A 27,432-nucleotide genomic window follows, 5' to 3' on the forward strand; every position below is an offset into this window, starting at 1 on the left:
ACCTATTCTCGTTGCGACTCACTGATTGAATAAGATAAAGGATCAGTTCTCTAAACTAAACTGAGAGGAATCTGGTATTCACTATTCGCAAAAAAAGAAATAAAAATAAGCTTCCAGGGTTGACTTGACCCATTGACTGGAGGACAGTAAACATCTAGACACCTCTTTCTTTAGAAAGTGTAAGGATATTTTTGCTCTTATCTGGTCACTGCCATCTCCACCCCAGAATGTTCATCTTCTGTTGTTCTCCTTGGAAAGCTCATCCAGTTGTAACTTTAGATTGTTCTATTCAATTGTACCTTTTAAATAAAGTATAAAAAATACCCAATGTTATACTGCCAATGAAGAGTACATAGCCCATATTATGTTTGGGTGGACAGTGGTTGAGTTTTTCTAGGCAGCTGTCTATTCCTAAGACTTTGCAGAAAAGGCATCATTTGCCATTGGACATTTCTTTGGGTACATCCACTTTGCCTTCAAATAAAGGGAAGGTAGATGATTGTGTTGTTATAATAAAATAAACAAGAATAAGATCCTGTGGTAAAACTGGTGCTTGGGTACGATCATGTGAGGAATTTGAGTCTATTCCTGTTGCTTTTGGGTTCTTGGTCATGTAGTCTTTGCTTAAGCCAATGGCTAGAAGGGTTTTTCCTATGTTATCATCTAGAATTTTCATGGTTTCAGGTCTCAGATCAATTTAATCTCTATAATATATACAAACGTATTAAATTGTCACATGTGCCCACCAAATATATATATCTATTATATATTAATTTAAAAAATGTATACAGAAAACTTCTGATGAGGATAAAATTAAATAAAGAGCAAGTTTGTAATATGTTAGGGATAAGGTAATTTAATCTTGGGAAGTCTTCTGTAATTGTTCAAGAATTTGTCATTTTTTCCCAGTTTGTCACTATTCCTCCCTCATTTTCTCCTCAGGCAAAAGTATATTCCCTGAAGCTTGAGGTCTGTCCTTAAGTTTTTCCTGAAATTTAGCTTTGTGCTTCCACACTTTACCTTGAAATGTTCCATGTACAAGAGAGCTAGGCTTCGTCATGTCACCTGGCAAATATCACCTAATTACTTGGTTTTTACATCTTTCCATTTTCATGTTCTATTAAAAGACAAAAAGCAAATGGCCTACATTATAAATTGTACATAGTGGAAATACTATGACATATTTCTTAAGTGAAGGTCAAGTCTAATCAGGGCCGGCCACTTTTTCCATGTGGACATTAAATTCTCACAGCTACTGATTTTCTTACAGTCCCCACATTGCTTTCTGATGTGTGTTTTCTAGTGCGGTTCATCTACTTTTCAGCAAGGTTTTCCTGGCATTCTACCGCATGAATGATATAGTTATTCTTCCCGTGCCTTGAAAGGGGGTCTGCTCTCTATCCATCACTTCTTGGTGTGAAAGGATGTAGGTAAAATTAGGTTCACTGCAAATGCCCAGCAAGGCAAGTGGCTGTGATTTACTCCATGGTTTCAGAAGCTTCCTTTTATATTTGCTTCACATTCTCATTTCCTGGCTTCTGCCTCATGCTGCAAGATGTCTGCTGAAGCTCCAGCCGCCATGACTACACACCAGCCAGCAAGAAAGGCGGGTGATGTCGAGAGGCATGTGATATTACCCTGGCTTCTGAGGAACTGCTGGAAAGCACAAACCTTTATACCTGTAGTCCACTTGCCAGAGCTTACCTAGCTGCGAGAGTAACTGGGACACCTGTTCTTGTTTTTCATTTTAACATTTAAATTTTACTTTATTTTAAAATGTATTTTTAATTGATACATAAAATTATATGTATTCATCATGTACAGCATGATGTTTTGAAGTATATTAAAATATGCATACATTGTGGCATGATTAAATCAATCTGTTTAACAAATGCATTACCTCACATAGTTATCACTGTTATAATAAAAACACAATGTCTACTTTCTTAGCATTTTTCAAGAATACAATATATTGTCAGTAACGGAAATATATTCTTTACTCCAGGTAGTATCTGCTCAGATGAAATTGGAGTATAAAGAAGGTGAGGAATATAAATTATTCTACCATACAGACACAAGCACGCATATGCTCATTGCAGCACTATTCACAATAGCAAAGACATGGAATCAACCTAAATGCCCATCAACGGTAGACTAAACAAAATACGATACACCATGGAATACTATGCAGCCATAAAAAAGAATAAGATCATATCCTTTGCAGCAACATGGATGGAGCTGGAGGCCATTATCCTAAGCAAACTAACACAGGAGCAGAAAACTAAATACTGCATGTTCTCACTTATAAGTAGAAGCTAACCTTTGAGTACATATGGACGCAAAGAAGGGAACACGAGTGTGGTGGCTGGGAGGAGCAAGCAGCATCTCAACTAGCAGAATAGCTCCAGAATGGGAAGCAGGAAGGTGCAGGAGTAGAGTATTAAGGAGGAGAGTGAAATGAGACAAAGAATGTTGGACTTTGCAGAACTTTGAAGGCAACGAAAAAGTTTGTTTTATCCAAAGAACTATTCAATAACAAATAGTTATTCAATATTTAATAAATGTCTACTATGTGCCAAGTGCAAGGACAAAAACATCTGCCCTCATGGAGCTTAATTTGTGGTAGGAGAAGACACATAGTAAGCAATGTAAGTTATTAAAATACATCACGTTAGATGGCTATATGTGTTAACAGCAATTAATGTGTGTAATGAGAACTGCTAAGGGGATTGCAGGGGACTTTCGGGAGTGGGGTTGCTATATGTAGTTAGATTTGTGTTTAGAGATCCCTTTGGCTACATCTTGGAACATAAGTTGTGAATGTATATGTGGGGGTGGGGCAAGAAAGGGGACAGGGAGGTCTGTTTGAAAATTCCTGCATCGTCCAGGTGAGAATAATTTAGGTATTTTTGGACCACAGTAGTGGTGGCACTGGTGACCCAGAGGCCATCTTGTGGAGAGGTGAGGCAGGAACTGGTGAGGGACTGGATATGGGTGCTGACAAAGACTCATTGTTCTCGTGTGACAACACTCAGTTACCAGCCCTGGAAGAAGCTCAGGCTTCAGGGTGAGATTATGACTTTGTTTCCTGACATGGTGAATTTGAGGTGCCTTTGAAACATCCAGTGGGAGTGCTGAGGTGGCCTTGGGTATGTGGCGAGGAGCTTGGAAGAGACATCTGAGTGGCCTATAGTTATGTATCTCAGGCTTTGGTATCAAATGGTAACCGAAGCCAAGAATGGGAGTAACTAGGGAGTGTAGACTGAGAAGAGAAGTATCTAGCCGCACTGGGTTTTGAGGGCCTTCATCACTTAGTAGGAAAAAGTGCACCAGAAGCAGGAGGAAAACAAGGAACATGGTATTATTGCCCAGGGAAGGAAGATTTTCAAGAAGGAGGAACTAGAAAAGGGAACAACACTGTTGTGATTAGACAAGAAAATGTTCTTTGGATTTAATTGTTCATCCGAAAGTTATTTTTTGATTGACTCGATATGCCAGGAACTCTTCTTGGAGCTGAGAATACATTAAAGAGGAAATTCTGTGCTCTCCTGAACTACACATTCTAATACACAAATGGGATTAGAGCAAGATGGTGAGGGGGGGTGGGAATGCTATTTTGGAAAGGGTAATCAGTGCAGGTGTCTTTGATATGGTCACATGTGAATAATTCCTAAACGAAGGCAAGGAGAACTCCATGTAAAAATGTGAGGAAAGCCCCCAGGCATCGGGAACTCAGCATTGAAGGATGCTGAGGTGGGATTGTGCTTGGGAATTTTGAACAAGGGGGCCAGTGTGGCTGGAGCAGAGTGAAGAAAAAGAGGTATGTCAACACAGAAGATTGGAGAAATAGTCAGGTATCAAGGGCTTGGTGGGACCTTTGGCTTTTACTGGGTAAGAAGGGAAGCCCTAAGACATTCAGTGACACAGAGAGGGTGGTTTATCGCTGCACTGCCCAGGGGATGGCTGAAGAAAAAGCCTGACTAGAGTTTGTTGAGATGGACAGGGGGAATGATGAGTGGAATCAGATGTTCTGGAAACCTCTCTGAAAAAGTAGAAGTGTGGTGGCTTGAGGGGAATCATTTCACTTCCTTGCATGTGGATTTGGGACTCTTCCTCTCATCCCAGAAGGGAATCCTAGAACAGGATCCTGGAGCCATAAACACATCCCAGATATGGAAGGTCATATGCAATAGATGTCTGTCTATCTTCAGACTCAATGCCTATGAGTGAACTCAGATCTCATACGTGTGTCTCCTAGCCCTCTCTCCTGGGTCTCAAGCATTCCTACAGACACCACACTCTCCTATGACCTTCTTCATTGCCCCAGTCACTTCCTTGTTTCTGAGGCTGTAGATGACAGGGTTGAGCAAGGGTGTGAGAACAGTATAGAAGACAGATACGACATCATCCTGGCCAGGAGAGTGGTAGGATGCAGGTAACATGTAGGTGTAGACAAGGGGCCCATAGAAGAGGTTGACTACTGTCAAGTGGGAGGAACAGGTGGCCAGGGCCTTCTGACGCCCCTCCACAGAGCGCATCTGGAGCACAGCCACCAAAATGAAGGCGTAGGAGGTGGTGATGAAGGCAATGGGCACCAAGAGGACCACCACACCTGTCACAAAGAGCACCTGCTTATAGGCCTCTGTGTCTGCACAGGCCAGCATCAGCAGCGAAGGCACTTCGCAGAAGAAGTGGGTGACCTTTCGTGAGCCACAGTAGGGGAACTGCAGGGTTAGCGAGGTCTGGATGGAGGCATTGAGGGACCCTCCCAGCCAGGAGCTCACAACCATGAGCAGGCAGACGCGACGGCTCATAAGCACTGGGTAACGCAGAGGGCTGCAGATGGCTACATAGCGGTCATAGGCCATGAGGGCCAGCAGGAGACACTCTGCAGCTCCCAGGAACATGAAGAAAAACATTTGTGCCCCACAGCCCCCAAAAGAGATGCTCGTCCAATCAAAGAGGAAGGCCACTATCATCTTGGGGACAGTGACTGAAGAAAAGAAGATGTCCAGGAAGGACAGCTGGCTGAGGAGGAAGTACATGGGCTTGTGGAGCTGGGCGTCGGCCCAGATCAGGAGGACCATGGTGGCATTGCCAGCCATGGCGAGGATGTAGACCAGCACCACCATGCTGAAGAGGAACAGGTGCATCTGGCTGTCATTGAAAAGTCTAGTGAGGACAAAGCCAGTGGTGGAGGGGTGGTTCCAAGGCCCTCTGCCTGCCTCCTGCCGAGCCTCACTGTGGAGAGGAAAGCGAACCGGCTCACCAGGGGCTCAGATACATTCACTCAGAGACGGAAATGGGGCAAAGATGGCAAAAGGGCAACAACTAGGAAGGTCGGTGAAGAGGCAGCTGATGAGCTTTGCAGTGTCCTTATAAATTTTTTGTAGGGTCAACATTATTTCACAATGAAAAATTATTACAAAAAGCATGGTGTGCAGCCAAAGTAGTACTCAGAGGGAAACTCATAACTCAAAATACATGTGCTAGAAAAGAGAAAAGTGTAAAAACTAGTGATCTAATTTCTGTTTCAAAAAGGTAGGAAAAGAACAACAGCAGATTACAACGTCCCATGTTTTTGAAAAATGCATAGTTAACAATATTCTTAACACTTCAACAAACAAATATGTGCACAGGAAAACATTGAAAACAAAACCATTTATTCTTATGCCTAACTTGAGGACTAGACCTACCAATACGTGAATTACGTGGTTCAAAGTCCTTACTTGAGCATCCACGTGATATATTTCTTTGAGAAATAGGTTAGAGTCGCTGGGTACAGTGGCTCGCGCCTATAATCCCAGCACTTTGGGTGGATCACCTGAGGTCGGCAGTTTGAGACTAGCCTGACCAACATGGAGAAACCCCATCTCTACTAAAAATACAAAATTAGCCGGGCGTGGTGGCACATGCCTGTAGTCCCAGCTACTCAGGAGGCTGAGGCAGGAGAATGGTGTGAACACGGGAGGCGGAGCTTGCAGTGAGCCGAGATCGCCCCCCTGCACTACAGCCTGGGCAACAGAGTGAGACTTCGTCTCAAAAAAATCCAAAAAACAAAAACAAAAAAACCTAAAACAACAACAACAACAAAAGAAATAGGTCAGAGCCCGTGTCTGTTGCTGACGTGTTGCATTTTATTAACTAGTGGAGCTGTGCAGGCATCACAGTCTTTTGTTACCTTGGCCCTAAGGAATTCCAGACTTGGCACCTTTGCTCTTCTGGAATTTTGACACTATGTTCTCATTCCCTTACTGTTGTTCTCTTATCTTGATTTCAATAGTTTCATGATAGCTGAGTCCCATTATGTTAATTAAGAAGATTTTTAAATAAACTTCTTGATAAAGATTGGGCCTCTTTTAAAATATAAATCTATGGAGTACGTGTTAGGAATACGTAAGCCAGGTCAGTAGTTTCCTTTGGGAGGGATCTGCACCCCTAAAGGGCTCCCTTCTGAAATTATATTTATTCAGGTAAAGTCAAATCTCAAGGAATTATGAGGTAAGCGATGATAGGAAATAAGTCACCCAAAGGCAGTTTTAGGAGCTGAGGATGAGGGACAAATTAGGATTAACGACGCTGCTCCAAGGATGAGGTTGTGCTAGACGTGGTGAAGACCCGTTACCTGGCAAGTTCCCTGAGCCAGGAAGCTCTGCGGAAACCCTGGTCCCAGACTCCTGAATCCTAGGGAATGCCTTCAATTTTAGCTTTTATTTCTGCGTATGTCTGATGGCAAATGGCTTAAATGGAGGGATTGAAGGGAAATAAAATGAACTTCCCAGTATGGTATTAAGGAGTCGAGAATATGAGAGAATAATGGAGCTGGGGGATACCACAGGGTCACCGGGACAGAGTGCGAGGGGCAGCAAGTGTCCCAGAGGGACAGCACATCAGAGAGGTGACAAGGCTGTACGATCTATGGATTTCTCCATGGGTGCCTGTGCTTTTCAAAGCTCGAGCTCCCACTGTTCTGAAGTGTGGTACAAGCTGACACTCACTGACTAGTCTACTGCCCACATCTCACCACTGTATGGTCAAAGGTCAAAGGATCTTAGAAACTGGAACTTGCCGAGAGAGCAGAGAGAGCTGTGCCAGGAAGTGGCTCTCTCGGTGCTTGTCCTGGTTCTTCTTGCTATGCCAAGGGGCCTCCCTCATCTATGGCCTTAAACTCCACCACTCTGAGGCTGCTCACAGCAGACACACAGATCCCTTCGATGTGAGTCAGACGTGTTCGCGGTGCGTAGCAGGGCCCACTCCAAAAGCCTGTCTCTGGAGCGCAGCACAGAAATTAACGAGGTTAAACTCAAACTTTTGAGACATGACTTTGAGTGGAGCTAAAATATACACTGCACCTATTTTCTGTATTGTATGATGCGTTGCCATCTTGAGGACTCGTGGACCTGGGGAGGGACTGCACTTCCCAGGGTTAGCTAATTCCTAGAGATGGTGAATACCTTGCTTGTGAGCATGCCTTTGAGAAGCAAATCAACCAATTCCCGAGTCTACAGCCCCACCCACCTCCTTTTATGAGGTTCCCACAGTCAGGGACACCTTCCTGTGCTCAGTTATGATTCACCAGGTCCAGCTCCGGGGCAGTTAGAGACCACCCATAGAGCCCAGAGCCCACCCAAATTATTCACACTTTCCAGTCCTGAGCCTGCTCAGCTGTTTACCCCGTTTCTTCCCAGGGAAGACACAGCGAAGGCTTGGTCTCTGTTTCCTGCTCACTCCTTCTGCCTTCCCCGTGTGGCCCTGCGTGGTGTGTGTGCTCCTCCGGGGACGTGACGAGCCACCGTTTCAATGCCAATCACTTCCCGATCCACTGGCCTTGCCATACACGAATTAAAACGAAGCCTCGGGTACATTTAAAAGCTTTCCTCTAAAGATAGTTTTCTCACACGTCCCTGTTTCGGTGTCCTGTAAGCTCAGCTTGTCTTGTTTGGTGTCTCAAATGTCTCAGACCACCGTGTTTTACATCTGGAAGGAGCTTAGTCCAATATCTGTTATTGGTGAGAAGTGACAGCCTTGATCAAAAATCTCTTTTCTAAAGTTTACTTAATTATTTTGATGCTTATTTTTGGTTAACAAATACTTGATCTTCTAGGCCAGGTCCAAAATAACTCGTAACTGTTCTGAAGTGGTTTTTCTCAGCCTCGGCACGGTTGGTATTTTGGAACGGATACTTCCTTACTGTGGGGCACGGTTTTGTGCATTGCAGGACATTTAGCAGCATGCCTGTACCTGACCCTGCAGATGCCATGGCAACCCCCTTCAGTTGCAAAAACCAAACATATCTCCAGACATTGCCAGATGCAGGGACACAGTCACCCCCAACTGAGAACCCCTGCAGTAGAAACTTACCATCAGTTACTGTTTTTCCCCTTCCCTCGCTCTCCACCAAGGCAAATGAAAAAGGACAAGAACCTACATGTTTAAAATCTGCGATAATTTGACTCTGACTTGGCTGAATGTTCTTGTCTGGTTTTATCCAGTATAAGGCATGTGGTTGAGTACCTGGTCTCTGGAGCCAGGCTGCTTGGGTTCAAGCCCCAGCTCCACAGTTTCCCAGCTATGTAACTGGGACAGGCTACTCAGCCTCAGGTTCCTCATTTCAAAAATTATTGGGACTGTTTGGAGCATTAAGTGGTTTTAAATGTAGAGTGCTTAGAACAGAGTTGGCCCAAGGAATGTGACATTTTGAGTTCAGCTGCTACTAACATCAGCACTGTTACCACTTTTATAACCTCAGACCTCTGCTCCCCTCTGTAACTTAGGATTATCATGCCCACTTCCCAGGGTTATTGTGAGTGTGGAGTAAGGAAAATGGTGAGATCATGCCTTTTCCAGAGGAGGTATTCAGTGAATGTTAGCTGTCTTCTTCCTTCACTTAAGCAAATCAGTTTTGCAAAATCATCAGAGTTAACTCTGGTACTCACCGGCAGGAGCTCCTAGTCCCTCCCACTCAGAGGTTCCCCTTACATGCGCTTCGTATTGTGAAACCTTGCAGGCGGATGCATTTGTTGTAGTTAAGTGAACTCCTCTGTCACACTCCAGATCTCTCCACCTAGACTGAAAATTACCTGTGACCAGGGACTGTGCCCTTTCTGTTCTATTTCATGACGGATTGTAGTTCATGATGGCCCTTGGTCAATGCTGGTGGGCCAAAGGAACGTGTATAATGGATAGATGAAAGAAGCATATGCTTGCTCAAGAAAACACTGCTATCCCCACGCCACCTTCCATCACGGCCATCTGAAGTCGACATCCCTCCGGCTGGTGGGGCTGTGCATGAGTGCCTGCTCCCCGGAATGCATCCTCGGTTGTCTGGGCACTGCTGATTTATCTTCTCAGGCAGTTTCTCAACATGGCAATGAATGCAGCACGTGCATGTGTGTATGTGTGTCTCAGAGTAATATTCAGGGAGATTTATTTCCTTTCACCCTGTTTCCCAGGAGAAACAGATCTATTTTTCTATTCCGTCCACCATACCTAGATCATAAGTGGTACACAACAGGTCTTAAAGAACTACTAGAATGAATGAAAAACGAAATCCTGGATGCAACTGACACATTTTGTGTTGTGGGCTACATCTAGCCCAAGTTTTTGTTTTGTTGTGTTTTTATTCTCATTGGTTTTTTGGTACTGATGTGACTTTTTAACTTCCCCTACAGTTTTACAGATTTTTTTGTTTTTACACAGCCTTGGTTTTTGCCATCTAAGATAGGCAACTTATGGAGAAGGCCAGTGTTAATTCCAAAAGTATGAATGCTTATGTGCTTTGCTGGGGACTGTGTGTATGATAGTAAAACAATAAATTATATTATCTCATTTAAAATGACAGTAAAAATAATAAATTATATTATCTCATTTTGTTTTAAAAAAGCAAAATTCCAGATCATTGAAAATCTTAAATGTGGGAAAGTTTGACAGAGGAGAAGTTATGGAATTGTGTTTTTGTGACTTTTCATAATAAGCTTATTGTAATAAGCTAGCTGGGGCTGCATGGATGGGTGGAGGGTTTAAATTATTTCCTCTTATACTTCACATTGCATACTCACCTTGAATTGCCCTGATCCACAGTCTCCATGGGTGTCTCGGTCTCTTGTTGACTTTTTTCCTTCTTCCTTGTCCTTCCTGGGCTCCAGGCTGTGGCTCAGAGCCTGAAGCAGGTCCCTTTGGGTGTCTACATGAGGGGTCATGAAAGCTGAGGTGTAAAATTTGTCTCTTTTCACACAGGGCACTCCTAAAGGCTCCCCATTTTCCCATAGGGCCCCATTTTCTAAAGTATACTTTATCCACCTTTACCGCAATGAGGGTGAATTGTTGCGTATTCTTGGTGCTCTTCCAACTTCAGAATGCTGTGATTGCAAAGCTTCTGTCATTGAATTTTGCCCCATATTCCTACCCGCAGAGACTCAGATTGCACAGTCCTGTGTAGCACTTAGGAATTAGTTGTGCTGTTGAGACTTATAGGACACGTATGCTGGGAGGACATAAATTGCTCAGCCCCAAGCCTTCAAATTACAGATGAGATAATGGCATTTAGAGCAAGGTCTCCAGATTTGCCTGCATACTGGAATGATCTGATGAGTTTCAAAAAAGACTAATGCCCGTGCCTCACCCCCGAAGTAGTGATTGAATTGATCTGGGATATAGCCTGGTCTTTGGAAGGTTTAAAAGATTTTCAAGTGATTCTACTCTGCAGAAAAATCTGGGAACCGACGACTTAGGGATTTCACAGACAGAGGAAAGACAGATATGCCAACTGCTCACACCCCCAGGGCTCCTTAGGCCAAAGGGTCGTCTCTGGATCGGCAACGCCAGCTACTTGTTCAATGTGCAAATTCTCAGGCTCCACTTTGGACCCATCAAATCAGAAACTCTTTGGAGGGCTCAGAAGTCTCTTCTGACAAACCCTCCGGGTGATCCGCTGTTCTCAGCCAGCAGTGATTTTGCTTCCAAGGGGACATTTGTCAATGTCTGAAGATATTTTTGGTTGTCACAATGAGGAGGTGAAGGTAATAATGGTACCAAGTGGGAAGAGGCCAGGGATGCTGTTTAACATCCTACAGTGCACAGAACAGGCCCCCACAAAAAAATTAACCAGAACAAAATATCCACAGTGCCAAGATCGGGAAAGCCTACTCTCAACATGCTTGTTTCCTGTGGTAAATCCGATTCTCCCAGACACGGCAGAGTGGTGGGTTCAAACTCATTCTCAGGCAAAGCTCATACTTATTTTGACAACATTTCAACTGTTCTCCAAAATCTCACATCTCCAAAATTAATGAATAATTAGTCACAAAGTCTAGTTAAAATAATTAAACACATTACAGTTAGTATACCTACTTCCATGCCACATAATTTATATGTGCTGCTCACATAAAACCTACATAGAAACCTCTAAAGAAACAGCATACATACCGACAAGGGAAAAACAGGTGTCTCTCTAGCCCCGCAGACTAAACCCTTGGACAAAGGTCCGTGGTTAACGAATGTAAAGTGAGACGGGTTTACTGGGACAAGAACATCCTGGCAGAGGCAGAGGGTGTTGTCTGTCTCTAAAAAACTGATTGAGGAAGAGCGTGGCTCTTTAGGATTCTTTACAGTTGGGAATGGGGTGGTCTATACTTGTGCAGACACCTGAGGCTCTGTACTTGTACACGATACATTTTCCAAAACTAAAAGTCAGTGATTCTCTACCTGCCAGCTCCTAAGTATTTTCCAGGTTTTCTGTGCAGGCAGTCAAGTGACTTCAGAAAGAAGACACAATCTAGATTTTAATGAATTCTATATAAGAGCAAGTGTCAAGGTCTGCGATAAAGCTTCTTGTTTCTGGAAAGCGGGGACTGCTCCAAAAATCACCTACATGCTTCCTCAGCTGTAATGCAGTGTATTCAGGGGCTCCAGGGCCCCCAGACTATTGTTCCAAACCATTATATACACAAGGTACTTAATTGTGGGGCAGGCTTGGGCATAGACAAATCAACACAGCGTCATCTTGGTGTCTGGGGAAACTTGGCAATTAGAGACATGGAGGTCCTTTCTTTCCTCCCTCCCTCTCTTCTTTCGTAACATCTATTAAAGTTGGTTTCACTTCTAGCTTTTTGTTTCGGTCCTATTGTTCTAATGAGCTTTTATTCCTTAATTTGAATGGAATCAGAATGAGAAGCAAATGAATATTTCTTATCTCCCATTTTATGTTAGACATGTATGATATTTTCTCATCTTATCATGATAATATATAATTGATTATGATTTTATACATGAAGAAACAGAAGTTCAGAAGGTTAACCAGCTTAGTGCTCAAGGTCACCTGCCAAGCAGATGGCAGATCTGAGATGTGAGCCACGTCTGGGTCACTACAAAGCCTATGGGCTCCCTGGTCTACCATGTAGCCAGTGTGTACGACACCAGCCCTAGATTCATGCTTGGGAATTTAGGTCATGCCAACATGCACAGGTGCCCACAACGTGACTATTTGGTGGTTATATATACACAGGTCTAATAAACTGTCAGTTTGGATTGAGTCAAACAGTTAATTCAGTGAAAACTATGACCTATTTCTTAACAAGATATGCCTAATTGTTTTATAAATAATAAGTCACATCTTACATTTGAATGGTATAAAAAATTACAAAATGTGGCCTACTTTCAATATCTCATTACTTGATCAGTTCACTCATTCTTTAGGCAACTGTACATAAGACAGGCAAATTTTTATTGCTACTGGGTGAATACACCCAGATCACCAGGATAAGACTGTTGTGCTCTCAGAATTTATAATCTCAATTAACACTCACAGCAATGGTGTGAGGTGAATATTGTTATCTTATTTTGCAGAGGTGGAAATTGAGATTCCAAGAGGAAATAATTTTGTCCAGGAACACTAAATTTGGAACCACTAATGATTCCCACATCAGCCAAGTATATTCATTTTTTGAACAAATTTTAACATGTTTGGTTGCTGTAGAATTTTTATTCATTCATTCGTATTTGTACTCACTTGATGTTTATTTATTTTTGATACGTAATATTTTACATATTTACTGAGCATCTGTGATATTTTGTTGCTTGCATAGGTTTTATAGTGACCAAGTCAGGGTATGTGGGGTATCCATCATCCTGAGTATCATTTGTATGTGTTGGGAATATTTCAGATTCTCTTTTCCAGCTACTTTGAAATGTATAATACATTGTCGCTGACTATAGTCACCCTACTCTGCTATCAAACATTTGAACTTATATTTAGCTCCCACATATGAGTGAGACATGTGAAATTTGTTTCTGTGTCTGGCTTATTTCCTTTAACATAATGACCTTCAGTTTCATTCGTGTTGTGGCAAATGACATTATTTCATTCTTTTTTAGGGCTGAATAGTATTTCAATGTCAATACATATTTATTGACCACTGTCCTTATGCTGTGTGATGTTGAACTTCTGACTCTTAGAGCAGGAAGCTGCTTATGGAACTCTCTCCTTTTGATTCCATGCAATCTGTTAATAACCATCTTGTTTCTCTTCTCACATTCGTTTACAGAGATCCCTGTCTTGATTCCATGCAATCTGTTAATAACCATCTTGTTTCTCTTCTCACATTCGTTTACAGAGATCCCTGTCTTGATTCCATGCAATCTGTTAATAACCATCTTGTTTCTTTTCTCACATTCGTTTACAGAGATCCCTGTCTTGATTCCATGCAATCTGTTAATAACCATCTTGTTTCTCTTCTCACATTCATTTACAGAGATCCCTGTCTTCTCCAAGGTTCCAGGTGCCCAAACAATCCTGGAAAATGCGTAAGCCGAAGGCCAGGGAGAAAGAACCTCTCCTCCTCACCGAGCATGGACTTGACCAGGGCTGCCTTCTGTAGTTCACTGACCACCATGGTACTGTTCTGTCGGAAAGAGTAAAACCAACTTGTGTTGCATCTGTGCACACCGATGTCATGAATTCAGAGTGATAAATGAAAGGAGTTTCTTTTTAAAATGTGTATTATGGCCTTCTGTTCAATCTATTTGTCAAAATTTCCTTTATATTTAAAATGCTATATATTTAAAGGCAAGACCAGTAAGTCTGATTTTTTTATTTCTTTTTTCTTTTCTATTTCCTCAATTTTCTTCTGATCCTCACTAGTTCTATATTCAGCTCTCAGCTATCTTCAGTCTCTGTCATCATTACCTAGTTTCAGATCCCAGGAACTGAGGTGACCAGCAGGGCTGCACAGACGCCCTGTGTTCAGGAGTGTGGCGTGTGCACCACAGTCAACCCCACTGAGTCGTCCACCTGCACTCGACTTATGTGTAGGGTGGCCTGCTGTGAAAGCGAGGGAGATCTCTGGTTGCTGCTTTGTACTTGATTGTCTGTGTTTCTTTGTTAATTATGTATGATCTCACTCTTTGTCCAGCCAACAATACATGCCATAAATATGAGACTGGAGAATGTCTTAGGGATTTATCAATGGGTTTACATTTACTAAACAAAATAGAAAAACATTCACACACCACCACCACCACCACCACCACCACCAGTGAAATAAATTTATTCAAACCACCAGGGAGGAACCTGGAGTTCTCAAGAACGATTCTTCTTGTATTTCGACTGCAGCTGGCTAGGTTAAGAACTAGCGTGGTCAGATCCAGCAAAGCCACTTGTGCCAGAGAGCTGAATGTGTTGGAAGTCCTGATTTTTCAAATAAGCCCACAGATAGCTTCCTTTTTAAGTACTGGTTTATTTTATTTTTTAAGAACATAAAACTACAAATTGTGCATACACAAATTTTGTGTCCACATTCAAACTTGTAGCTATATAAATTTAGACAACATTTAGAAAACATTTTGACCCTGGAGCTTAATTTTTGGAAATTTACGCTAAAGCAATTATTAACAAGGATAGTAAAGATGTACACACAAATATCTTCCATGCAGCTTGGAGGCTACATTAATACAAAGAGGGGAAAGAAACCAAATGTCTAGCTGTAGGGAAATAGGTTAAATTTTACTAGGTCCACCTGAAAGAGAATCGTTAATCCTTTGAAAATGATGCAAAATTAAAATATGTAGCAACATGGAGGAATGCATATGAAAATAATAAAACCATAAAGCAGAATATAAGACTATACCATGATTACAATAATAAAAAGTATACATTTTATACATATGGAGAGTAAATGGAAGAATATTTGAAGCTTGAGATGGTGGATAAGGGGTGATTCTTTTACTTTTTATTTGTATTCTTAATTACCATAGTAATTCTTGAATAATATATATGATAATATTAAATTGATTATCTACAGTCAATAAACTGTTGACAAAATTCAAAATGTCAGACTGTTTAGTTGGACTTAACTAATGTTGTAATCTACCTAAAAACGTGTTTTGCTCTAACTCATTCTTAAGAAAATGAAGAAAACTTAAAGCTTGTTTCCATATTCCCACATTGGTGAGAGCAGAGGCAATTATTTTTGTTTATTTGTATGAAATCATTCTCCGCACTTTGAATTAATAGTAGGGAGGACCAAGTCCCAGAAGGGTAATGCAACTTTCCACAGATGGTTCAGACTATTTCTAGAGAGAACTGAGAACCCATCACTTTCGTCTGGTCTCTGCTGAACTGAGTGAAGGAAGATAAACCAAACTACGGACCACATAGACCTGTGGACATGTCCCACTTTTCTCAACCATGTGCTCTTGGGGGAAGTCGTGAGGTGACTTCAGGACTGTCTGCCCCGGACACTCCCTGCCAGAGCCACATTTGGTGGGCAGCCCTGAGCAACAGGAATGGTCCCGAGGCGCACAGCACCGCTTGGAGGTAGTCACCTCCAGTTGATAATCGTGCTGTTGGTGGGGTTGTTAGGGTGAGCCCTTGGGATCTGCCACCATCAGAGACTGTGGGGATCCCAATGCAGAACTCCAGGGCCCCCTGGGGTATCTGCGCAATTACAGAACTCGCTCCATGTCAGCGCTTGCATATAGATAATTAAGTGATCTTTCTTAAAAAATAGTCCCTTAGATGGAACTAGAGGTCATTATATTAAGTGAAATAAACCAGGCACAGAAAGACAAATACTGCGTGTTCTCACTCATATGCAGCAACTAAAACATTGATCTCATAGAGGTAGAGAGTAGAATAATAGACACCAGAGGCCAAGAAGGGTGCGTAGGGGTTGGGAGGTGGGAGTGAAGTGATTTTGGTTAATGAGTACAAACATACAGTTAGACAGAAGGAGTAAGTTCTAGTTTGATAGCAGGGTAGGATGCTATAGTTCACAACATATTGTATATTTAACTAGAAAAGAAGACTTGAATGTTCCCAGTACGCAGGAATAATAAATAGTCAATGTGATGGGTATCTTAAATACCATGGCTTGATCACTGCACACTCAATCCATGTAACAAAACATCACTTGTGCCCCATAAATATGTACAGATATTATGTATCAATTAAAAACTGTTTAAAAACAAAAACAACAACAAAAAACCCAAACCAAAACAAATGTTCCTTAACTTGATTCTCACAGAGACACCCATTTTGCCTTTGGAGGTTTTCATTTTCAGGCTATCTCTGCCTTGGATGGAGTGGTGTAACTCATGGCTGGCCAGAGCATACCCAGGGATCTCAAAGCAGGACACCCAGAATAATTCCGCATTCTTTACTGGTCTGCTGCTTTCTTCCTGCATGTTTAGTTTTTCAGACCTGTTATCCCGCTTTACTTGCTAAATATTTCCCTGTAAAGACAAGAAACAGACAGTATTACATGTTTCTAGAAGACTGGAGAATTTATGCAATTTATCCTGGCAACGCAAATTGTTTCAAGGATTTCTAGGGTGGCATTTATTTGTTTGGCTTAATAACACTTCCTTCTGCAGAGTTTAATAAACTTGTTGCATGTCTCACTTTGTCCTAACTCCATCATGAGTTGCTAAGGATACCTTTAGTCATGCCAAGTTCATACATCGAGATTAGAAATCTACGCATACTGGATCTTCAGGGGTAACACGCTGACAGCACTTTGGCATCCCGATGGCCTCGGTGTTGAAGGTTTTCCTGTTGTGGATACCAATGCCTGTGAATTGCTTTGTGTGTTTTCTTCTTGGTATAAGCTAGATGAGAATTTAAGTCTACTAAATCTGATCATTTTTCCTTCTAGCAAAATATCACCTTCAACCTTCTAAAAAGTCTTAGTTCTTCATCGATTGTTTAGTTACATAAAGTTCTTGTAGTTTACCAGTAAGTTTTTGATTTACTAAATTATGTATAACCTTCTCTATCTACTACTCTGAATGGCTTTCCTGAGAGATTCAGCTCTCTGTGAGTGACAGATAATCATCTTTTGTTGGAATACAGTTTGGGATAAAATTAGATATTTGGATAATTTTTATGAAAATTACGTATATTATCTTCCTTGATTCCTACTCAGTGATGTGTGTGACGTGCTGTTCTGAGTGGGTGGCATTCAGATTGCGTGGATGAGAGGAGATATGAGAAATGTGAGATCATACAGAACACATGAATACATTACTTTATAAAGCATTTTGCAAATTAAATAATGGGATTTAATGCTTTAAGGTTTTGTCTAAATGATGCAAAATCCTTGAGTAAAATTAGGCAATTAATATGGATCATCTAGAAGCTACTGCTCTACTTAGACTCACTCTTTGTTTGTTCCACTCTTCCTATTCCCTTTAATGAAAATCCAGGTCTTTTGGAATTATGCAGGAATTTCACAGGTGACAAACCAAATGCTGATGAGCACCTAGACTGACTCCTCCTCATAGTAGCACCTTAAATACTTGGTACATATGCAAATGATTGGGTTTCCAGAACATTTCACTGTGGTCTGACTGAATTTACGTTCTTTATATGACATAAACAAGATTTACGTAAACTGAATCTAAGAAAGTTGAGGCAGAGTTGTCTGCAACTCCTGGGCTGGAAATCTCAGGTACACGTATAATGAGGAATGACCGTCCCATTCCCTCCATGCCAAATGCAAGTGCATTGAGAAGAAGATTGCCTGTTTGATTTTCTGTGGGAATTACATGGAGTGAGTATTGTAATATTGTAAATCTCAGGTGTAAGGATGCTATTGAGTGTAACAGTCCAAAGAATCTTTTCTTAAATGGTTGCTGCTTGTTTTTTAAAAGATAATTTAAGCAAACCTTAGTCTTATGAATTAGATAGGATAAGGACAATACTGTTTGAAAGGCACGAAGCCCTAAAGGAAACACCTGTACTTTTAGTTTCTAAAGTATAGATTACGAACCAGGCTTCCTGGATCTCTGAGTGGTGCATTGTCTTTGTCTTCGTGCCTTCCTTTTACAGATGAGAACACCGATGACTGGAGAGTTGAAGGTGCTTGCATGAAAGACACAGAGCTGACGTAAGGCAGACTCCTACAGGCATTCAAATTTCAAGCATAGACTCGTTGCCTGATTGTCAAACGTGCAAGCATTTTAAAAATCCTTTCTTCCACAATGATTTCAAAGAATGTGCAGACACCTGGATTTCTCAGGTCCACTTTGCCAGTGATTCGCAATTTTTTAGTGTCCACCACACCAAGGCATAAAATAAACTCTCATCAGAAATAACAGGTCTCTCTAGTTGAGGGGTTTCTAGTGTGTAGTCTCTTTCCAGGTCTTGTCAGGAGGCACGTGTGAGTTGAGGAATGTTGTTCTAACTTACTCTAAAATTGTCAGAGTACATTAGTGCTTTATTATCTAATAATTGTATGATTATTCTTTCAATATGAGTTCATTCTTAATGATTCCAACTTTTTGAGATACTAAACAGAATTTAGGAACACAGAGAAAAATTAGGAACATATATTTTTGTATTTAGTCTAAAAAATTCACGGCACTGTATTGACCTGTCTTGAGAACTTCTCATGTGAAAAGATAACTGTAAGTTTGAATGTGTATATAATGAGTCAAAGTGTCTGAGATAATAACAGAAAAGTAATGTTGCCAGTGTATTCTGTACAGGAAAAACTGCACCTAGAGTAATCTGTTAAAATTGAGGTATTATATTCTAAAATAGACCTTGCAAAAGCTATCCCAGGTAAATACCTGGAAGTGGAGCACTTTGGAAAATTCATACATGAATGCATAAAATAACTGGAGAAGTGTGACTGGTACAGAGAAGGAGGAAAGACAAGCTTGCAGTCATATCCACATTATGAAACGTTGAATGTTGCCAAGAGAGAAAACTGGTTCCAAGCAGGTTCAGAGGGCAAGGAAGGAAACCGCATGAAGCAGCTTTAATCGAAGCTGTGGCAGAGCTTCCTAACAACAGGCTGCTACGTTGAAGGAGCCTGGAGCAAGCTCTTTTCTTTGACAAAAACTTCACCAGTGGTCACATGGAAGCAGGCAAAGGCTGCAGCTTACAACTTAGGGATTACCTCGTCCCTCGATTTAAAGGATGGGCTGGGTGATCATCACAGTCCTGGGCAAGCGTTGTGTCCTACGTTCAAATTGTACTGATGTGGGAGGAAAATATTTGCAGCCATCCCTACTCAACCAACATGTACCCCTTATAAAATAGTAGAGAATATTTACAAATGTCAGGATAACATAAATGTGTTGATTTATTTCTTGGTGTATTGTATTGTATTATGCAATAAAAAATATTTTAAGTAAGCCTAGAAAATTTTATTCACTAAAATTATGTCTATTTTATCGATTAACTTTTTTTTCTAATTTTCTCAAAATTTGCAGGCCAAGCATACTCCTGCTCTTCAAAGGTGTTTAGATTTTCTGCAAGCTTAATTGCGATGCACACCTTTTTCTGAGAATTTCTACTAAGTAACGTTTCTTTCAAGTCAAAGGACATCTGGGGGAAAAGACAGACTTTAACTGCTGATGTAACTTCACTGGGAGCGCCTGGGTTTACAGACCTTTTCTGAAGATCAGGAGGTATTTGCAATTTAAATTCATAGATTTTAGTTGAATATGTATAGTGCTTAAATGAGAGATTGAGAATTTGTACCAATAGTTTACCAATAGTTTTGAAATAATTTGCGGTATCTTACGTTTTGCTTTGTATTATATAAAATATTTTTACTTGTAACTATACATTTCTTATTTGATTCTTAAAGTAACCCTGAATGTTTCATTATCTCAATTAATACAAGCAGATACTAAGGCTCAGGGTGTTTAGGAAGAGAATCCAAGGTCACAGAATTAATTAATGTCCTGACCAGAGGAAAAACTCAATTCATTTAATTCTAAATTTTGTTTTACAGTATGTTGCCTTCATCATTTCAGAAACAAATGCCTATATAAAGTCACAGAATCATTCCAGACATTTTCTGATTATTTTTACGTGTACTAAACCATAGCAAAGCTGTGTGATCTATGCCCAGGAGAAATTCAACAAGTATAGTTACTGTGCTCACTCTAGTGAGAGAGCAGATAATAAATTTAACAAAACGTTTACTTAAAATCATAATGTACTTTGAGGAGGGCTTGTTCTCTGATAAATTAGAACTTTTGTTGGCAGATTGGAAAAGTAAGGCCAGTTGGCTGCAAAATGGAGTTGACTTAGAATTTCCCTTTGTATTGCTAGGTCTACAGGGCTAGCTGGCCATAGAAAAAGCTAGAACCACCGAAGAATTACATACATACATATTTAAATCTATAGGAGGAGATTATGAATATATATACTTATATATATATATAAAATGGATAAAAGATCATCCTTTATGTTCTTGAAGTTTGTTGTGGATTTTATTGTAACCTGAAATTGTGTAAAACAGTCACTCAGTTTTTCTTAATTACCAGAACTATGGAAAAATTCCAATTTCCAAAAATAATCGGTGAGTTATAGCTCAATATGTATGTCCCTGTGCTATTGCATATATGTGAGTGTGCGTATAAAATGGGAGTAAGCATGAACAGAGAGCAGAGACCACTATTACATATACGTGTGTGTATATAAAATGGGAGTGAGTGTGAACAGAGCAGAGACCACTATTACCTATACGTTGTGTGTGTAAAATGGGAGTGAGCGTGAACAGAGAGCAGAGACTGCTATTACATATACGTGTGTGTGTGTAACATGGGAGTGAGCGTGAACAGAGAGCAGAGGCTGCTATTACATATACGTGTGTGTGTAACATGGGAGTGAGCGTGAACAGAGAGCAGAGACCACTATTACATATACATGTGTGTGTAACATGGGAGTGACAGAGAACAGAGAGCAGAGAGCACTATTACATATACATGTGTGTGTAACATGGGAGTGAGAGTGAACAGAGAGCAGAGACCACTATTACATATACGTGTGTGTGTGTAACATGGGAGTGAGCGTGAACAGAGAGCAGAGACCACTATTACATATACATGTGTGTGTAACATGGGAGTGAGAGTGAACAGAGAGCAGAGACCACTATTACATATACATGTGTGTGTAACATGGGAGTGAGCGTGAACAGAGAGCAGAGACCACTATTACATATACATGTGTGTGTAACATGGGAGTGAGAGTGAACAGAGAGCAGAGACCACTATTACATATACATGTGTGTGTAACATGGGAGTGAGCGTGAACAGAGAGCAGAGACCACTATTACATATACATGTGTGTGTAACATGGGAGTGAGAGTGAACAGAGAGCAGAGACCACTATTACATATATGTGTGTGTGTGTAACATGGGAGTGAGCGTGAACAGAGAGCAGAGACCACTATTTGACTTTGCGAAGCAGCACGATTTTCCCTGTTTCTGTTGTCTTATCACATAATAAAAGTCAAACCCAAAATGCAGGAAGTGTGAAAGTAGCTGAAATACTGCTAATATTTAAGCTACAACATAAACTGGAGATCAGTTTCCCTTTAGAAATATATTTTAATAGGCTCCATTAATGAAACCTAAGAAAAGTAAAAGTAAAATGAGGGAGGTTGTAAATAATGCTGACATTGTACATAGTATCAGAAAAATGTATAAAACCTGACACCAAAGATTCTGAATTGGCAAAATATAACTATACATAATATATAATATGCATATGATGTATATATGTGTACATTTTTATATATGTGTGTATATCTGTGTACATAGTTTACACCCATAAAACAGCAATCCTGATTCTAATGATTTATGGATCTACTCTCAAGTATGACTGATTTTCAGTAGTCACATTAATCATCACACAGTGTTAATAATTTAGCAGGTTCCCATGGTTGGTACATTTTATTTGCTAATTACAGGAACTGTCCAGCTGCTGTTCCCATATAAAGCCTCCCATATACACAATGGATGTGTATGAACATATAATGAATCGAGAGTCTCTAGTCCAGACACTCGTCGCACGAACAGACCCCGTGACCACAACACATCACCCTCGATGCTGTCGCTGGTGAACGGGGCTTTTACAGCTCCTCACTTCTTAGTTCTATCGTGAATATCAGGGAGTCAATAGAAACAAAGCACTTCTTAGCCTGACACTTGGCAAAAGTAAACTCCATGATGTCATCATCATTATTCTCAATAGTAACTTCGTTTTATGGGCAATGGACTAAAACGCTAATGTTTTTAGAATATTTAGAGGAGCATTAGACTAGTTTGACAAATTTTACTCCCAAATATGTTGGTAAAATGTCTGTCTTGGAACACGTTTAGCCTTAAAACACGTGAAACATCATCCTTTACTTTCCTGAAGTTTGTTGTGGACATTTGTTTTTTATTGTAACCTGAAATTGTATAACACGCACTCGGTTTTTCTTAATTATCAAGAACTATGAAAAATTCTAATTCCCAAAAATAATCAGTGAGTTATAGCTCAAGGTTTATGTCCCTGTGGTATTTCCTCTGAAAATGAATTGCTAATACTAGTTTCTAATCGTCATGCTAATCATAATCCTAATACTAATTCCTCATCATGTTAAAATTGAAAATAAATAAAATTCAGTAACACTGAATGCTTCTTGTATTGAGAATAATTTTTGGTGTCTAAATTTGCAAGAGTAGTTTCCATTGAGTTTCTGTTGCCCTTTTTATTTCATCCCTTATAATTTATCTGGGACATGGATAAATTAACACCAAGTATACTCTCATGACGTAGACAGTGACTTGTGATCCAAATGGTGGATAACCCATACTTGTAGCTAAATGGAAGACATGAGCTACTCACAGCCAGCACCAAAGATGTTTTGAAAGTGGTGGTGATGCCAACCACTGAAAGATGCATTAAATAATAATACAAATTTAAATGCATCTAAGGTAATACACACACACGCGCGCACACACACACACCAGACCATGGTATGTTTAACTGCTGTGTAGCATGGTATGCACCCTTAGGCATTATTACGTATGTCATTGTAATACAGTATCATCTGCTGACATCATCTTCTCCAATGTATTTAAGCAATTATTGATTAATAATGACCAATTTTATTTAAAAACCCTTTGGAATAGATTAAATGCTAGGTATCAGTCCCAGTGTGCCAAGAATACTATTTTTAAAATGTTTTCTTCCCAGTTTTAAAAGTTTGCTACCTAATAATTAATTCAAATGTTGTTATTTTACTGCCCTGGGAATGCTGTCATCTTATTCGGAAGCTATTACCTCATATCAGCACAATTGTAGGATCAATGGAAGAGCACAACACATCCTCTACGGACTTCACTTTCATGGGGCTGTTCGACAGAAAGGAAACCTCAGGTCTTCTTTTTGCCATCATCGCTATCATCTTCGTCACCGCACTGATGGCCAATGGGGTTATGATCTTCCTGATCCAAACAGATTTGCGCCTTCACACAACCATGTACTTCCTCCTCAGCCACCTTTCCTTAATTGACATGATGTACATTTCCACCATTGTGCCTAAGATGCTGGTTGATTACCTGCTGGATCAAAGGACCATTTCCTTTGTGGGGTGCACAGCTCAACACTTCCTCTACCTTACCCTTGTGGGAGCTGAATTCTTCCTGTTGGGCCTCATGGCCTATGACCGCTATGTGGCCATCTGCAACCCTCTGAGATACCCTGTCCTCATGAGCCGCCGGGTCTGTTGGATGATTATAGCAGGTTCCTGGTTTGGGGGCTCTTTGGATGGCTTCCTCCTAACCCCCATCACCATGAGCTTTCCCTTCTGCAATTCCCGGGAGATCAACCACTTCTTCTGTGAGGCTCCGGCAGTCCTGAAGTTGGCATGTGCAGACACAGCCCTCTACGAGACAGTGATGTACGTGTGCTGTGTTTTGATGCTGCTGACTCCTTTCTCTGTAGTCCTTGCTTCCTATGCCCGAATCCTGACCACAGTTCACCGCATGAGCTCAGTGGAGGGCAGGAAGAAGGCCTTTGCCACTTGTTCATCCCACGTGACTGTGGTGTCCTTGTTCTATGGGGCTGCCATGTACACCTACATGCTGCCACACTCCTACCACACGCCAGCCCAGGACAAAGTCCTCTCTGTGTTTTACACCATTCTCACACCCATGCTGAACCCCCTCATCTACAGCCTTAGAAACAAGGATGTGACTGGAGCTCTGAAGAGGGCCTTGGGGAGGTTCAAGGCTCCTCAAAGGGTGTCAAGAGGTGTCTTTTGATAGTCGATTCCTTCCCATGCATATGGTAAAGGGGAGACTCTGTGGTCACTGTGGCTGTGCTTTCACCGGAAGATGAAGCAAAAGGGGAGGGAGTGATATGATTTCCATATTGATTTTTTGTCAAGGTTTCTGGTTCATAACTCCCTAGTTATGTTCCAATGTTGTGGTTCTTGAGGCCTCAGAAAACGGAATCTCTCTCTGTGATCTTTGCCTTCCCTCTTTTCACCTGCTTCTTTTTCTCCCCAAAGAAAACCTTAGAAACTAAAAATATAATCCAATCTTTGCCCACTTTTGGTCACAAAGAAATTATCTGACTACCTTGTCTGATTGCAGGTCACAAGACCTCTGTTTCAAAAGAGGCCCTCTCTCCTACCCTGGAGGAGGGAACGCTACACAGAGGGGCCAAGAAGAATCTGATCAGACAGGCCTTGATGGGTGTCCCCACTCACTCTATCAACACTAGGTCATACTCTGTGTCCAGTCATATTTCTGTGCAATTGCCCATGCTTCGATCATGACCATTCAATAAGGTCTCCACATAAAGGCCGAAAGGAGAGGACAGAAATCTTCCAGACAGCTAAACTCATGCAGCTGAACAGGAGGGCGATAAGAACCCACCCACCTGCCTGGAGGGGCCATGCCCCAGCTCCACAGAGACAGAAGCTCTTCTGCTCTCCTAGACCTCACCCTGGTGTCTTTTCATCTGGTTGTTTCTATGTATCCTGTGTAATATCATTTGTAATAAATGGTAAACATAGGAAAGCATTTTCTTGAATTCTGTGAGCCTCTATAGCAAACTAACTGAACCCAAGGAAGGGCCGTGGGATCCTCAATTAACAATCACTTGGTCAAAAAAGCACAGGACAACTTGGGGCTTGTGATTGGCACTGGAAATGGAAAGCAGTATTAACAGACTGAGCCCTCACCCTGTGGGATCTGATACTATCTCCAGATAGATCGTGGCAGATGGTCGTGGGAGTTTAGCTTGGGCCAGAGCATTTGACTGTGGATAGTGGCAGAATGGAATTGATTTGGAGGACCCCCAAATGGTGTCCCTTACCTTAACTTGAGCCTTTTTTTCTACTGACTTCACGTCTTTAGCTTAACTCTTTCAACCAATTGCCAATCAGAAAAATCTTTGCATCCACCTGTGACTCATAAGCCTTCCACTTCATGTCCTGCTTTTTCAGACTGAAACAATGTGTATTTTACATGTTTCGATTTATGTCTCTGCATGTAAGTTCTTTCCCTAAGTTTTAGGGAGACAGAGGTTACCTTGGGCACACTTTCTCAGGATCTTCTGAGGCTTTTCCCCAGGCCATCATCACTCACATCGGCTCAGAATAAACCTCTTTAAATATTTTACAGTGTTCAGCTTTTTCATCAGATGCAAACTTGACCTACTAAATACGCTGAAGAAAATTGAGAAAATGGAAGAGGTAGAAAGGTAACTTTCTGATTTTTTCTGCCCTTCTCCCTTGAGAGCTGTCCACAAAAGAATTCTGAGACCTCTTCTGAAAGAAGGTAACAAACCCCTTATTCCAGAGGGGCCCTGACCAATGCCCAGAGGGGAAAAAAATGTCACGTGGGGAGGCCACTAGAATCTGAACACACAAACCTTGCTAAGTTGTCCTCCTCAGTTTATTTCCATTACATCATATTTTTAAACGATCTAATCATACTTTTAAGGTTTGCATGCCTCATGAAACTTCTATTAAGTAAATTTCCTATACTTTTCTGTTACTAATCTGTCTTTTGTTGGAAGTTACCAGCCATGAACCTTTTGATGAGCAAGGAAAAGAAAGTCTTACTTTCCTCCCCTGCCCCCCCCACCCCATACCACTAATTGTAAACTTTGCGAAGTTTTGATACTGTCTATCATCTTACCGTGTGACCCATCTTATTCACAGGGAAGTCACAACAAACCACATGTGGTCTATGCAGTCCATTTCTAGGGGGTTTTGCTTAAAGTTTCTATACTCCTAGATTCTTAGGCTTAGCATCATTACAGAGGGATAAAATGTGTGTCTGAACTGTATCAGTTCATTCTATCAGGGATAGAAAGTGTCTGTGAACTGTATCAGTACATTATATCAGGGAGATAAGGTGTGCCTGAACCGTATCCATACATTATATCAGGGATAGAATGTGTGTGTGAAGTATATCAGTTCATTATATCAGGGATGTAAGGTGTGTCTGAACTGTATCCCTACATTATGTCAGGGATAGAATGTGTGTCTGAACTGTATCCTACATTATATCAGGGATTAGCCATCTATTGAACTATTAAGACCCTTGGGATATATTTGTTTGCAAAATAGGTGCCTGTCCTCATGAAGGTGCCCATGTAGCCCAGAGGCAGTGAATAATAATAAACAGAATAAGTAAGTTAACTCTGTAGTCTGTGAATGTCAAATGGTAGAGAAAGAGAAAAGTAGAGTAGATTGAGGGAGAGAAAGAATTGCTGAAACTGTGGTCATATTGGTTGCTTTTTACAATGTCATCGATAGTCTAGACCTCTTTGGAAGGATAACATTGGAGCAGTCTTGAGGAGATAAAGAATTTAGCCCTGAGGATAGTGTTGGGGTGGGAGGGATCCCACGTGGAGGAAAAAAACCCAAAAAACCTAGTAGGACAGCCCCGAAGTGAGAGTGTACATGGCTTATTCAAAGAGTGACAAGAAGCCAGGATGACTGGAGCAGTGAGGGAAACAGTGGTACGAGCAGACATCTATGTCTGGTAATGGGGAGAGGAGCATGGAAAGGGCCCCTTATACCTTACTGTAAGAATTTTAGATTTTACTCCCAATAAACGGTGAGCTACAATGGGGTTTTAATCACCAAAGTGGCATGATCTGATGTTTCTTCAACTGCTGCTTTA

At 41.1% G+C, this 27,432-nt stretch overlaps 2 protein-coding genes across 2 annotated transcripts; one reads left to right on the forward strand and one right to left on the reverse strand.

Annotated features, from left to right (window-relative positions):
• Positions 1 to 4,274: 4,274 nt before the first annotated feature.
• On the reverse strand, positions 4,275 to 7,155 carry LOC713246 (olfactory receptor 2Z1). Its single transcript, XM_077989269.1, has 2 exons — positions 7,070 to 7,155; positions 4,275 to 5,241 (listed from the first exon to the last, which is right to left on the reverse strand). The coding sequence occupies exons 1-2, from the start codon at positions 7,153 to 7,155 to the stop codon at positions 4,275 to 4,277; spliced, it is 1,053 nt and encodes a 350-aa protein (XP_077845395.1).
• Positions 7,156 to 19,716: 12,561 nt separating this feature from the next.
• LOC114678409 (olfactory receptor 2T1-like) lies at positions 19,717 to 25,472 on the forward strand. Its single transcript, XM_028848800.2, has 2 exons — positions 19,717 to 19,914; positions 23,563 to 25,472. Exon 2 carries the CDS (start codon positions 23,596 to 23,598, stop codon positions 24,550 to 24,552), a length of 957 nt encoding a protein of 318 aa, XP_028704633.2. The 5' UTR covers positions 19,717 to 19,914; positions 23,563 to 23,595; the 3' UTR covers positions 24,553 to 25,472.
• The last annotated feature ends 1,960 nt before the right edge of the window (positions 25,473 to 27,432 follow it).

The sequence above is a fragment of the Macaca mulatta genome, chromosome 1 (assembly GCF_049350105.2).
Source record: "Macaca mulatta isolate MMU2019108-1 chromosome 1, T2T-MMU8v2.0, whole genome shotgun sequence".
Lineage (NCBI taxonomy): Eukaryota > Metazoa > Chordata > Mammalia > Primates > Cercopithecidae > Macaca > Macaca mulatta.

Bases quoted from the DNA above. Each gene is read 5' to 3' on its own strand.
- LOC713246 (XM_077989269.1), bottom strand. From the start codon at position 7,155: ATGAGGGAGGCCCCTTGGCATAGCAAGAAGAACCAGGACAAGCACCGA. The intron at 5,242-7,069 runs GCAAGTTCCAGT...TCCTCTCCACAG, and splicing joins CAGCTCTCTCTGCTCTCTCG to TGAGGCTCGGCAGGAGGCAG.
- LOC114678409 (XM_028848800.2), top strand. From the start codon at position 23,596: ATGGAAGAGCACAACACATCCTCTACGGACTTCACTTTCATGGGGCTG.